Source organism: Balaenoptera ricei, chromosome 4 (genome assembly GCF_028023285.1).
Source record: "Balaenoptera ricei isolate mBalRic1 chromosome 4, mBalRic1.hap2, whole genome shotgun sequence".
Lineage (NCBI taxonomy): Eukaryota > Metazoa > Chordata > Mammalia > Artiodactyla > Balaenopteridae > Balaenoptera > Balaenoptera ricei.
Genome location: NC_082642.1, coordinates 24,117,937 through 24,133,570, shown reverse-complemented (window position 1 = coordinate 24,133,570; position 15,634 = coordinate 24,117,937). Strand labels below are relative to the sequence as shown.

Genomic DNA, 15,634 nt, shown 5'->3' with positions numbered 1-15,634 from the left:
GGGGCTGCCAAAAGAGAATACCAGAGTGGGTGGCTTGAACAACAAACTTCTCACAATTCTGGAGGCTAGAAGTCTAAGGCTGAGGTGCTGCCATGGGTGGCTTCTGGTAAGGCATCTCCTCCTAACTTGCAGACAGCTGCCTCTGTGTCCCCACATGGTCTGGTCTTTCCTCTCTGCCCATGAACTCCTGGTCTCTCCTCATAAGGCCACCAGTCTTACCAAAGTAGGGCCCCACTCACAGGACCTCATTTAGCCTTAATTACCCCCTTAATGGCCCAAGTTCCAAGTACAGTTATGTATGGGGTTAAGCTTCAACTCACAAAATTTTTTGGGGGGTCGAGGAAGACACGATTCTGCCCGTAATATAAATACTGAGTATAACTGACTGCTGTGTCTGCACTGAGGGCGCTGCCTCTGTAAGCTCTCTGAGAGAGCACATGCTCTAAGTGGTTTGCTCCTGAAGCCCACGCACTACCTTACAGCTAAGGTGTCTTATTTGTTGAATTAATGGTGATGAGATCAGACTAATGAACAAGAAAAATTCATGGAGGAATATAAGATGCTAATTTAAGTGGCACTGATTAAAATACTGTAGTAATTCTAAGGAGAAAATAAGAATAATCAAGGAAAGGTTTTTGGGTTTTTTTCCATTTTCAATGAGATACCTACCTATGCTTGGAATTATTTGCATGTTAAGAAGAACTTGCTGGCATTAGGACATTTACAGTGTAAGAGTCAAAGCCTGAGTTGAAATGATTTATGAATGGTGTAGACCGATGTGGAGCCTTAAAATTGTAAACTGTGTGTTGAAGGCCTGAACTGAAAAAATAGTTCATAATCTTGGCAGAAAAGAAAATGGTACATTAGTTAATTTTTTCTGGGATAGAGAAATAGGAGAATAACATTTGTTTTGTCAACAGTGCACTCATCAAGAAGATTTGTAGAGTAACTATTTCAAAGAATTTTTAAGTAGTGAAATTCAGGGAGAAACTTACTGCAAACTGCCAATGAAAGGACCCAGCTAACACAAAATGGCTCTAATAAAACCAGGCCCATGTGTTTTTTTGCTTGGGGGAGGGACAGGAGTACCGTTTACATAACAGTGCTACCTGTTTGGCGGTGTAGGAATTCGTATTGTGAAGGGCAGGGATAACCCCTACTCGATTTAGAGGAAAACCTGATGAAAACTTCAGGGGTTTGATGTCCAGGTTGAGGACTTTAATCCATCACCATTTGAATTTGGCTTTAAAAGAATTATTAGGAATTGAACAGTTTACATCAAAATTACAGTCAAACAAAATGAGGTAGCTTTATAATTAGAGAATTGTGGTATACATGTAGTACCTGGTGTTTAGATTTAGATTAATAGAGGCTACTGCAATTTTGTAGTTCCCTTTTTTTCAACCCACTAGAACAATATTCTATATAAACAACATCAGAAACATGACTAGATTCACTTTTTAAGGGTGTTTTACAAATCTTTTATTGCTTCAACAAGAGAATGGATACCAGAATGTTTTTCTTTTTAAAAACTTATTTGAACAACTACTTTGAGTCACTACTTTTATTCTTTATTGTCCTTATTTTCCAAGTTTTGGCGCCCAAACTTGGCAAACATCATGGAGATTTGTATAAACATGCGTATACATATATACACACACATTTAAGTTTAAAGCCTCAGTTCCTCATTAAACCTTGTGCTCAGGCTCCTGTTAAAAAGAGGTAAAATGGTGAGAAGCTAAAAATCATGGAAAACATGAATAAATCCCAATTGATAACTTCCTTGTTGTTATGAATTAAAAGACATTTTAAGGCAAAATCTGTCACCTTGCTAAAAATTCCACTAAGCTACAGACTCAGATATTTACAAGAAAATAAATAAACGAAAAGCCCTTTACACATGTCAATATGGTTTAATGACAAGCTAGCTGAGGAGTTGAACTTTGTTATTTTAGGTAACTTTCCATTCAGGAACAGTTAATATTTCAATGATTAAAATTTCAGGTGTTAAAAACTAACTTCAAGCAGTGTCATCGTTACACTGAAGATGAATTCTTCAAGTTCTTGTCTTTAAATTACGATACAAATCCATCACAGTTATATTCAAGCTATTAATTTAAAACACATTTAATGTTTGGTAACTGAGTAAATACAATTACTGTACTCTAGGTCGTTTGATTTTATTTTTCTCTGTAGGAGCTTTCCTCTTTTGTGAGAATCCAGGCCCAGGTTCCTTATTATTCTGAAGAAATGAAACAGCTTCTGGTAGACAGTAATTTTCTACTAGAGGAGGGGATTCCTATAAAAGGGGGTAAAAAACCCAACATTATTCATTTTTTTCAGATTTCAAACTGTTAATTAGGTAAGAGATTCCTTTACTCTGCTTTATGACCAAAAAACTTAAACATTTGTCTTTTAAGGTAGCTATTTAGCACTTGTCACCTTCAGTGAACAGATCCTGTGTAACAAAATTTCACCTTTTATCAGAAAAATGAGTTTATAGCTCAGGCAGAGTGGGGCTAGCTCAGATCTTAATGGTTTCATCTGTAAAATATGGATTAAATACAGAATATGGAAAATATGGTAAAATACAGTTAATAGCTATCATTTAACTGTGAGATGTTATGTTTAGTGTAAATTTTTGAAAATCTTTGAGTGGAATGGGATGAATTCCCCTTTTCATTTTTTACGGCTTTTAGTCTGAGGAGAAGCCCCTGTCTGTGTCATGTTCACTGGCTAAAACTCTAACAGAAAACTTTGAAGAACCAGAGGACAGAATGGCAACCACAGCACTAGAAAATGAGGTGGGAAATTCCAGAAAGTTTGGGAGGAGCTCCAAACTCTGTGTTATAAACGCTGACCAAATCCTTGCTTGACCCCTAAATCATGTATGTGCAGAGACTCAAGGTAAGGCTCAAAGAACCCAACTAAGATTTGAGCTGCCACTCACTGTGGAAGGTCAGCCAAGTAAACTGCCTGCTAAACAAATAAAATGTCCCTCTTCAGAAGAACATGACAGGATCTAGTCTCTACAACTGATTTGTAATTTCTAGGATACATCCAAAATTACTATACACGTGAAGAAGCAGAACATGAACTATTCTCAAGAAAAAACAATCACCCCCCAAAATGGAAATACTTAGGTATCAACTTAAGAAAAAAATATATATATACTGAAAATTACAAAATGCCCATGAAAGAAATCAGACAACCTAAATAATTAGAGATAAGCTGTCCTCAGTGACTAAAAGACTTAACATAGTAAAGATGTCAAACACTCAAACTGATCTGTAGGTTTAATGTAATTCCTATCAAAATCATAGCAAGGTATTTTTATAGACAAACAGGCTTATTTAAAAATTTACATATAAAGACACAGGCAAAAAAAAAAAAAAAAAAAGTACAGGCCCTAGAATAGCAACAACAATTTTGAAAAAGAGGAATAAAGAGGAAGGAATCACTACCTAATATTAGGACTTATTATGTATACAGTAATTAAGAGTCTTGCAGAGGGAAAGACACATAGATTGATGGAACAGAACAGAGAATGCAGAAATAGACCCACACAAAATGCACATCTGAATACTGACCAAGGTGCAAATGCAACTAAATGGAGTACAGTTCTTTTAACAAATGGTGCTGGAGCAACTGGACATTCTGAGGCAGAAAACCCCTCAACCAAACTCCTAACAATTTTGACCTAAACCTTACACCTCTACGTATTATCATAGACATAAAACGTAAAAACTATAAAACCTTTTTTAAAACTTCTGTTTTGCAAAAATTCCTGTTAAGAGGATAAAGGTAGGGGATCCCTGGTGGTCCAGTGGTTAGGACTCAGTGCTTCCACTACTGGGAGCATGGGTTCAATCCCTGGTTGGGGAACTAAGATCCTGCTAGCTGTGTGGCTAAGCCAAAAAAAAAAAAAAAAAAAAAAAAAAGGATAAAGGTAAATGGATGAATACATAAGCCACAGACTGGGAGAAAATATGTGCAAATACATATCCAACAAAAGACTAGTATCTATTACAAACAACTCTCAAGCGTAAAAAAAACAATTCAATTAAAGTGGACAAAAGACATGAAGAGACATTTCAAGGAAGAGGATATGAACATGGCAAATAAGCACACAAAAAGATGTTCACTTTGATTAGCCATTAGGAAAATGCAAGTTAAAACCACAAGAGAGATCATACACCAAATGAAATGGCTAAATAAAAAATGACAGCTAAATGCAGATGAGGATACAAAGAAACTGGATCACTCATACATTGATGGTGAGAATGTAAAATATGCCCACTTTGTAAACACACTCGAGCATTTATCCCAGTGCAATGAAATCTTATATTCACATATGAAGCTGTACATAAACAGAAACAACCCAGATGTCCTCCAATAGGTTAATGATTAACTGTGGTACATCTGTACTACTCAGCAATAAAAGGTAATAAATGTATTCATTGTTGCATAAAAATGCAACAATCTGGATGAATCTCAAAGGAATTTTACTGAGTGAAAAAAGCCAACTGCCAAAGTTTACACACTACTATTAATTCCATTTATTTAAGATTTAAAAAATGAGGGATTCTTGTAGTGATAGAACTGTTCTGTATCTTGACTGTGGTGACAGATACATGAACTTACACATGATAAAACTGCAGAAATCTAAATACACACATATACATGAATAGAAGTAAAACTGGGGAAATCTGAATAAGCTTGGATTGTATCAAGCCAATATCCTGGTTGTAATACTGTACTATAGTTTTTGCAAGATGCTACCCACTAGTGGAACCTGGAGAAAGTGTACATGGAATCTCTCCGTATTATTTCTTACTACTGCATGTAAATCTACAATTATTTCCAAATAAAAAGTTTAATTAAAAAAAAAGTAACAGAACATCTTGCTCATGACCCAGATGTTGGAAATAGTAGACAATTCCAACATAGCTATCATAACTGTTCTTAATGATATAAAGGAAAATATGCTTGAAGTGAGTGAACAGAGGAAATCTCAGCACAAAAACAGAAACCACAGAAAAGAACCAAAGAGATTTTTAGATATAAACAAATAATACTTTTTAAAAAATTTTATTTTTGGCTGTGTTGGGTCTTCACTGCTGTGCGTGGGCTTTCTCTAGTTGTGGCAAGTGGGAGCTACTCTTCATTTCGGTGCGTGGGCTTCTCATTGCAGTGGCTTTCTTGTTGTGGAGCATGGGCTCCAGGCACGCAGGCTTCAGTGGTTGCAGCATGTGGGCTCAGTAGTTGCGGCATGCGGGCACTAGAGCACACGGGCTTCAGTAGTTGTGGTGTGTGGGCTCAGTAGTTGCAGCGTGCAGGCTCTAGGGCACGCGGGCTTCAGTAGTTGTGGCGCACAGGCTCAGCAGTTGTGGCGTGCGGGCTCTAGAGCACAGGCTCAGTAGTTGTGGTGCACAGGCTCAGTTGCTCCGCGGCATGTGGGATCTTCCCAGACCAGGAATTGAACCCGCGTCCCCTGCATTCGCAGGCAGATTCTTAACCACAGAGCCACCAGGGAAGTCCAAAAATATAAGACTTAAAGTCTCACTGGATAGGATTAAGAGCAGATGAAAATAACAGAAAAAAATCAGTGAAGTTGGAGATAGAGACATAGGAATTGGGCAATCAGAAGAACACAGAGAAAAATAATTGCAAATAAGTGAATACAGGCTTAAGGGCCTGTGGGACAATATCAAAAGAGTAACATGAGTAACTGAATTCCAAGACAGAAAAGGATGAAGCAGAAAAAAATAGCAGAATGAAGAAATAATGCCCCAAATTTCCCAAACTTGGTGAGACACATAAGTTTAAAGAAGCTTTGCGGATACCAATCAGGATTCATACAAAGAAACCACACCTGGAAATATAAATGGTTGAAAATCAAAGATGAAGAGAAAATCCTGAGAACAGCCAGGAGAAAAATGACACATTGCATAAAGGGGAACAATTCAAATTACCATTAACTTCTTATCAGAAACAATGGAGGCCTTAGGACTTCCTCAGTGTCCAGTGGTAAAGAGTCCTCCTTCTAATTCAGGGGATGCAGGTTCAATCCCTGGTCAGGGAACTAAGATCCCACATGCCCTGGGGCAACTAAGCCCGTGCACCTCAACGAGAGAGCCCGCATTCCACAAAACTACAGAGCGCAGGCGCTCTGGAGCCCATGTGCCACAACTAGAGAGAGAGAAAAACCCACACACCACAACAAGAGAGAAGCCTGTGCGCCACAATGAAGAGTCCATGCCACAAAGATCCTGCATGCCTCAACGAAGATCCCAAGTGCCGCAACTAAGACCCAACGCAGCCAAAATAATATTATTTATTTAAAAACATAAATATTTTTAAAACAAGTAAAAAGAAAAAGAAACAATGGAGGCCAGGAGAGAATGAAGTCTTTATTAAAGTACCAGAAGAAAAAAAACTCCACCCCAAATTCTATATCCTGCCAAAAATCTTCAATAATAAAGGTAAAATAGACATTTTCAAAAAAAAGAAAAGTGGGCTTCCCTGGTGGCACAGTGGTTGAGAGTCTGCCTGCTAATGCAGGGGACACGGGTTCGAGCCCTGGTCTGGGAAGATCCCACATGCCGTGGAGCACCTAGGCCCGTGAGCCACAACTACTGAGCCTGTGCGTCTGGAGCCTGTGCTCCGCAACAAGAGAGGCCGTGACAGTGAGAGGCCCGCGCACCGCGATGAAGGGTGGCCCCTGCTTGCCGCAACTAGAGAAAGCCCTAGCACAGAAACAAAGACCCAACATAGCAATCAATTAATCAATCAATCAATCAATCAATCAATAAATAAAAAGAAAAGAAAAGAAAAGAAAACTAGCATTGGTCCCCATCATATTTGTACTACAAACTAAAGAAAGTTCTTCACGCTGAAGGAAAATGATACCAGATGGAAACTTAGGTCTTCAGAAAAAAATAACACTCAAAATGGTATATATTAGGGTAAATATAAAAGACTTTTTTCCCTTTTGATTTCCTTAAAATACATTGGATTGTTTAAAGCAAAACTTACTTAAAGTATAACACTGTACTGTGGGGCTAAAACAGATAGATGGGCCAGACATTAAATATTTTAGTAGTTGCAAATTTCTGTTGCGACTACTCAACTCTGCAGTTGTAGTGCAAAAGCAGCCAAAGAGAATATGCAAATGTATGAACGTGACTTGGTTTCAATAAAACTTTATTAATAAAACAGGCAGTGGGCTGGATTTGGCCTGTGGGCTATAGTTTACTGGACCTTGGTTTGAAGAACAGGGGAAGCAAAGGAATCTATATGGTTCAAGATTTCTGCATTTTATGCAAAGTGGCACAATATTAACTCTAGGAAGATTATGAAAAATTAAGGAAGTATATTGTAATCTGTAGAGCAAAACACCCCCGCCCCTCCAAAAAAAAGCAGAGAAGTTTTTGCTTTAAAAAGAAAATGGGGGCTTCCCTGGTGGCGCAGTGGTTGAGAATCTGCCTGCTAATGCAGGGGACACGGGTTTGAGCCCTGGTCTGGGAAGATCCCACATGCCGCGGAGCAGCTGGGCCCGTGAGCCACAATTACTGAGCCTGCGCGTCTGGAGCCTGTGCTCCGCAACAAGAGAGGCCGCGATAGTGAGAGGCCCGCGCACCGCGATGAAGAGTGGCCCCCGCTTGCCACAACTAGAGAAAGCCCTCGCACAGAAACGAAGACCCAACACAGCCATAAATAAATAAATAAACAAATACTTAAAAAAAGACAATGGAGGGTCTTCCCTGGTGGCACAGTGGTTGAGAATCTGCCTGCCAATGCAGGGGACATGGGTTCGAGCCCTGGGCAGGGAAGATCCCACATGCAGTGGAGCAACTAAGCCCATGCGCCACAACTACTGAGCCTGTCCTCTAGAGCCTGTGAGCCACAACTACTGAGCCTGCGTGCTGCAACTACTGAAGGCTGTGTGCCTAGAGCCCATGCTCTGCAGCAAGAGAAGCCACAGCAATGAGAAGCCCACGCACTGCAACGAAGAGTAGCTCCTGCTCTCCACAACTAGAGAAAGCCCACGAGCAGCAACGAAGACCCGACACAGCCAAAAATAAATAAAATTAAAAAAAAAAAAAAAAAAAAAAAGAGACAATGGAGGGGACTTCCCTGGTGGCCCAGTGGTTAAGACTCCACACTCCCAATGCAGGGGGCCTGGGTTTGATCCCTGGTCAGGGAACTAGATCCCACGTGCAGCAACTAAAGATCTTGCAAGCCGCAACAAAGATCCCGCACACGGCAACGAAGATCCCCCATGCCACAACACAGCCAAATAAATAATAAATAAATATTTTTTAAAAAAGACAATGGATGAAATGGAATTCTAAAAAAATACTAAATATCAAAAAAAGCAAGAAAAGAAGAACTGAGGAACAAAGAACTGAAGAGACAAACCAAAAACAAATGGCAAAAAAAAAAATACAGTATCAGTAATTACATCATGGACTAAACATTCCAGAGAATAAAAAGCAAGGCCCAACTATATCCTGTTTACAAAAAAGCTGTTTTAAATATAAAGACACAAATAATTTAAAAATTAAAAAAAGAGAAATTAAATACCTGGGAAAAACTTTAACCAAGGAGGTAAAGCATCTGTAAACTGAAAACTGTAAGACACTGATGAAAGAAATTGAAAAAGATACAAATAAATGAAAGATAATCTGTGCTCATGGACTGGAAGAATATTGTTAAAATATCCTTACTACCCAAAGCAATCTACAGATTCAATGCAATCCCTATCAAAATTCCAATGGCATTTTTCAGAGAAACAGAACAAACAGACCTAAAATTTGTATGGAACCACAAAATATCTCAAATAGCCAAAGCAATGTTGAGAAAGAACAACAAAGATGGAAGCAACATGTGCCCTGATTTCAAACTATATTACAAAGCTACAGTAATCAAAATAATATGGTATTGGCACAAAAATAGATCAATGGAACAGAATAGAGAGCCCAGAAGTAAATATATGCATACATGATCAATTAATTTACGACAAAGGTGCCAAGAATATACAATAGGGAAAAGATGGTCTTTTTGATAAATAGTGTTGGGAAAACGGAACCCCCACATGCAAGAGAATGAAACTCGACCACTATCTTACATCATACACAAAAATAAACCCAAAATGGATTAAAGACTTGAACATAAGACCTGAAACCATAAAACTCCTAGAAAAAAACATAGGCAGCAATCTCCTTGACACTGGTTTTGGTGATAGTTTTTTGGATTTGACACCAAAAGCAGAGGTAACAAAAGCAAAAATTAACAAGTGAAACTATATCAAACCAAAAAACTTCTGCACAGTGAAGGAAACCATCAACGAAATGAAAAGGAAACTTATCAAATGGGAGAAAATATTTGCAAATTATATATCTCATAAGGGGTTAATATCCAAAATATATAGAGAACTCATACAACTCAACAGCAAAAAAAAATCTGATTAAAAAATGGGCAGAGGATCTGAATAGACATTTTTCCCAAGAAGACATACAGATGGCCAACAGGTACATGAAATGGTACTCAACACCACTAATCAACAGAGAAATGCAAATCAAAACCACAATGAGATACCACCTCACATCCGTTAGGATAACTAACATAAAAAAGAGAAGAGATAACACATGTTGGCAAGGATGCAGAGAAAATGGAACCTTTGTGTGCCATTGGCGGGAATGTAAATGGTGCAGCCACTCTGGAAAACAGTATGGAGGTTCCACAAAAAATTAAATACAGAAATACTATATGGTCCAACAATTCCACTTCTGGGTATTTATCCAAAGGAAACAAAAACACTAACTCGAAGATATCTAATAGCCCAGGCATGAGTGTCCAGCAATGAATGAATGGATAAGAAAAACTGGTATGTATACACACACACACACAAAATGGAATATTTTTCAGCCATTAAAGAGGAAATCCTGCCAATTGTGCCAACATGGATAGACCTTGAGGGCATTATGCTAAGCAAAAAAAGTCAGACAGAGAAATACAAATACTGTATGATCTCTTATAAGTGGAATCTAAAAAAAACAAAACCCTCAAAACTCAATAGATACAGAGAACAGACTGGTGGTTGCTTGACAGAGGCAGGGGGGTGAGGGGTGGGCAAAATGGATAAAGGTGGTCAAGAGGTACAAATTTGTTATAAAATAAGTAAGCTGTGGGAATATAATACACAGCATAATGGTTATAGTTAATATTACTGTATGGTATATTTGAAAGTTGTTGAGACTCCATTTTGGAAGTTCTTATCACAAGATTAAAGAAAATTGTAATTATGTGTTGTGATGGATGCTAACTAGACTTACTGTGTAGATCATTTCATAAAATATACATATACTGAATCATTCATTATTTTGTACACCTGAAACTAATGTTATATGCCAATTGTATCTCAATTCAAAAAAAAAAAAAAAAGGTGGCCAGACTCATTATTTAGGCAGATCAGAAGACTCCTCTTTGGATAAAAATGAAACAATTCAAGAAGCACATAAAGTTATGAATCTAAGAGAGGTGTCCAATAACTAGTTCACCCACACCATCTCACCCAGCTCAAAATGGACAAGACCCAACTGTGCTCAGTACTTCTAATCAGTTTTTTACCCCCTATTTTTTTTTTAAAGTGATTTTTAAAAAAATTATTTATTTTTATGTTTGGCTGTGTTGGGTCTTCATTGCTGTGTGCAGGCTTTCTCTAGTTGCGGCAAGTGGGGGCTACTCTTCGTTGCGGTGCGCGGGCTTCTCATTGCAGTGGCTTCTCTTGTTGTGGAGCACGGGCTCTAGGCGCGCAGGCTTCAGTAGTTGTGGCACACGGGCTTAGTTGTTCTGCAGCATGTGGGATCTTCCCGGACCAGGGCTCGAACCTGTGTCCCCTGCACTGTCAGGCGGGTTCTTGACCACTGCGCCACCAGGGAAGTCCCTACCCCCTACTCTTAATCATGGACAGAAAACCAAGAATTACTAGATATCTGATAAATTCTTCTAACATGGAAGATAAAAACCCAGATAAAGGGAAAAATACACCTTGGTGGAAGTAGAAACTATGCAGAGATAAGAAAACTTAAAAAAATACATCAATAAATCCTCTGAGAGCTCACAGAAGGTATTAATCGATGAAACAAGAAAACATTAAAACAATAAAATGTAAATTCAAAAAATGAAAACGCGTCTAAAACATGATAGCAAAATGAAGTTGATAGAATATTGAACTGCAAGAATCTCTCAAAAAGATAAAAATAAGTGAAAAATAATAAAATCTAATATACAAATAGCAGAAGTACAGAAGGAGAGAAGAGAAAGTGGAAAAAAATACCCTCATCACTGAAATCATTCAAGATTTCCCAGAACTCAAAGATAGAAGTTACCAGACCAGAAAGGGCCCAAGTGCCCAGCATAATATAAACAGATCCTCATGAGAGTGTATCATTTTGAAATTTCATAGAACTGGGGCAAAAAGAACTTCCTAACTAGATTACAGTTACATATAAAGGATTAAGAATCAGATGGCTTTAGGCTGCTCAACGGCAATACTAGAAGCAAGGAGACAATCAATCAAAAGTCTAAGAGAAAGCAGTTTCCAACCTAGAATTTGATGTCCAGCCAAACTATCAGTCTAATGGGAATGAGCATAGAAAAAAGAATTTCCACACATAGAAAGTCTCAATTTACCTTCCATGTGTTCCCTCTCAAGAAGTTACGAGAAGAGACCTCCATCACAATGAGACAGCAGATCAGGATGACATGCGATTCAGAAACAGGAGATTCAACAGAAAAGAGACAAATGGTGGTGAATGGAGCTCCTGGGATGATGGCAGTGTACAGAATTAGACAGAGGGTGACAACCAGACTGCAGCAATGTGACTGAAGACATGCTGAAGGCTGTCATCACCAAGATCCCTGCAGCCACCACACCTGGTTTCTAAGCTGAAGTCAGAACACTGGGGTGAGCCTATCTCAGAGTCCTATCTGTGCTTGGCTTATCTTGGCCATGAACTTGACATGATGCTGCTGCTCTCCCCTCCTTAGCCTGCTGCTTCACGTTATAGAAGTGTTCTGTTTTGACCTACTCCTGAGAGCTAGAGATAGGCAATGATGAGCTCAGATGCAGAAATACAGAGCAGCTCACTCCCCAATGTGTTTCTCCAGACATCTAGTATTTGACACACATTACAACCCTGAGAAAGGCAGGGACATGAACAACCGGGAAGGAGCAACAGGGAACTCCTATGGGACTAGCAATCTTCTATTTCTTATCCTGGGCACCTGATGACATTTTGCTATTCTTTAACCAGGACATATTTTCTATACACTCTTTTTTATGTAAAAAGAAAAAATACCCCAAAATTATAGCACATGTACAAACATTTAACACAGCACAAGTTTAAGCAATTAACCTATGTTGGGTCCCATCTTAGATGGCAGCTGTATCCCTGAAACAACCAGGAATTTCTGGAGGGATGAGGTATGGGAGGTTCTCTACATTCCCCCAATCCCTGCCCTTTTCCCAGTGGGTAATATTTTAAAACCTCATGTCTCAACAAATAGAGATTTTTAAAAAGTTATTTAGATGTTCAAGGAGAGCTAGTACTGGTTTACTAAGTCCTAATCAATACACCCCACTGCTTTATGACAGAGGCTTTGTATGCATGTTTCAGGCACTCCTATTAAAAGCTGACCAACTTCCAAGCACAAGCAGCAACAACCACAAAGCAGGTTAGTTTTGGTTTCTCCCTATTTCTACACTAATCTGTTTGAAATCCTTTGTTGTAAGACATTTACAATCATGTGTCATATCTTGCTGATTCCTGATGGCATTTTAGGCACTCTGGTGTCAAGAAGATTTTTCTTTGCCCATTCAAATCACCCAACATAGGCCAATTCTGAACAGGAGTATAGTGAGCCCTCCATGTAGTAAGTGCTTCATTTCCCTTACTGTCTAACACAGGTATTTACAGTGTATCAAAACAAAAGGTCAAGAAAATTTAAAAAGGACCCTTGGATAAATGTTTCTCCTTGGACTCCTGGAATCAATTTCTGCTTTCTTTATATTCCAACATTTTAGAGGGCACTTTTAGAGGTACCCAGATTTTTATACCCGTTTCATATTTAACTTCTAGGCTAAATGTTTACATAGGTTTTCATTATTTTAAAAAATAGACTGAAACTGAAAGGGGTTGAATGGGGGAGACTAACAAGAGATTAACATTCTATGAATAACAAGCCGAGGGTTTTGTTGTGCAGTTATGTCTCTATGCATATAAGCACATTTCTGGTGGCAAGGAGGTCAAGGACAGGATCTTACAGACCTGCATAAGAAAATCAGCAATGTATTCCGTTTTCAAGCAGTATACATTCTGGGCAGCAGCTTCTGCTATATTAACTCCCAAGTCATCTGGTTTTAGTTTATTAAAGTCAGAAAAGAGATGTGTAGCTTCTTTAAATAAAGATACAGAATGACCAGGTAGCACCTAAGGAAAAAACAAAAAGCATCACAATCTATCAGTGTTTCAAAGTAGTTCAACTGTATAATCTACACGTAAAGGATTACCATCTCACAAAGCACAGAAAATCAAGAATTGATCACAGCAACCTTGTCAATACAAACCTTTGCTCCTCCTGACTGAAGAAGACGTTTGAATCCTGCTTCTCGGGATTGATCGACATGTAAAATAACCTTCCATCCACTAAATGCCCCCTACAAATAAAAAAATAATCAGTGTTGAAATTATTTGGAAAAATAAATGACAAAATAATACAAAAAATACATTATTTTCTCTGTAGACTTAGTTTTATGCCAATGAATAATCTTATAACCTTTATTTCTGATGAACACACTGATAACTATCTTGGTCAGAATACTCTGAAACACATAGCCACGGTGTCTGGCACACAGTAGGCCATCAATAAATACTTGAAGAATGAAGGAAAATGATTTAATGATTAGGTAACATTAAAACAAAGCAACTTGACATTTGTTTAGTCTTTTCTACTATTTTTTTCTTACAACTAATCAAAGGTAGAGCCTAAAGCACAGCTTCTTAGATTAGATGTAGCCTCCAGTTAATATTTCTCTTGAAAATGTTTACAAATTTGAAACATAAAATATTTAAGTACAGAATTAACAATTAACAGAAGCCAGTGGAATTACTTTAAAAGAAAGGGAATCAAGGCTAACAGGGACTTGGAGACAGCAGAGAACTCAGAATATAACACAAAAGATGATATAACTCGGGTTCTTAACCTTTTTGTGAGCCACGGACCCATTTGGAAGTCTAGTAAAACCTATGGATCTGTTCTCTAAATAACTTTAAAAAAAATAACAGCTTTATTGAGATGTAATTTCCATACCATATGAATGTTTTTTAAATGTCCAAAATAAAATACAAAGTATTACAAAAGAAACAATTTTATTGAAAAGTATCAAAATATTTCAAAATTTGTGACATAATAATAGATGTGCTTCTATATTAAACCCATCATAGGGTTGAAAATACGGTTTAGTCAAAAATGCATTTAGGGACTTCCCTGGTGGTCCAGTGGTAAAGAATCTGTCTTCCAATGAAGGGGCTGCAGGTTCGATCCCTGGTCAGGTCCCAGGGATCCCACATGCCACGGGGCAACTAAGCCTGTGTGCCACAACTACTGAGCTCGCATGCCTCAACGAGAGAGCCTGCATGCTGCAAACTACAGAGCCCACATGCTCTGGAACTCACGCACCACGACTAGAGAGCCCATGCGCCCTGGAGCCTGCGTGCCACAACTAGAGAGAAGCCTGCACGCCAACGAAGAGCCCATGCACTGCAATGAAAGATCCCGCGTGCCTCAACGAAGATCTCATGTGCCACAACTAAGATCCAACACAGCCAAAAAAAAAAAAAAAAAAAAAAAAGCATTTAAATACACCTAACCTACCGAACATCATAGCTTACCAGCCCAGCCTACCTTAAATATGCTCATAACACTTACATTAGTCTGTGGTTGGGCAAAATCATCTAACACAAAGCCAATTTTATAATAAAGTGGTTGAATAGCTCATGTAATTTATTGAATACTATACTGAAAGTGAAAAACAGAATGGTTTTAAGTGTATCGGTTGTTTACCCCCATGATCACGTGGCTCACTGGGAGCTGTGGCTGCTGCCGCTGCCCAGTATCACCAGAGAATACCGTACTGCATAATGCTAGCCTGAGAAAAGACCAACATTCAAAATTTGAACTATGGTTTTTACTGAATGTGTATCACTTTTGCACCATCATAAAGTCGAACCATGACAAGTTGGGGAGGTCTGTATGTACTATTTTAAAGTTGTGACAAACATAAACAGTATTTCAAGTTGCAATCATAATGCAAGCAAAAATATTTGATTCCTGTGGGGCAAAATCATAGTACTGTTAATAGTGTTGCAATTTGTTGCCTAGACTTACAATGAAGGAAATGTTAACTTTCAATTAGAGGTTAGTAAAAATAAGGATGTATTTCTTCCCCCATCCAAAGTGTATAGCCTTCCTGGATCCCAATGTTCATTGTAGCACTATTTACAATAGCCAGGACATGGAAGCAACCTAAATGTCCACCAACAGAGGAATGGATAAAGAAGATGTG

General features: G+C 38.4%; 1 protein-coding gene across 3 annotated transcripts in view; it reads right to left on the bottom strand.

Annotated features, from left to right (window-relative positions):
* Positions 1–1,549: 1,549 nt before the first annotated feature.
* Positions 1,550–15,634, bottom strand: part of TOPBP1 (DNA topoisomerase II binding protein 1) — a 70,302-nt gene continuing 56,217 nt past the window's right edge. For all 3 annotated transcript variants that reach the window (XM_059920306.1, XM_059920307.1, XM_059920308.1), the window contains 3 exons: positions 13,637–13,726; positions 13,338–13,499; positions 1,550–2,299 (listed from right to left, as the gene is read on the bottom strand). In XM_059920306.1, the coding sequence (XP_059776289.1) occupies positions 2,156–2,299; positions 13,338–13,499; positions 13,637–13,726 (396 nt within the window). In that variant the 3' untranslated portion in view covers positions 1,550–2,155. The remainder of the gene's footprint in view (positions 2,300–13,337; positions 13,500–13,636; positions 13,727–15,634) is intronic.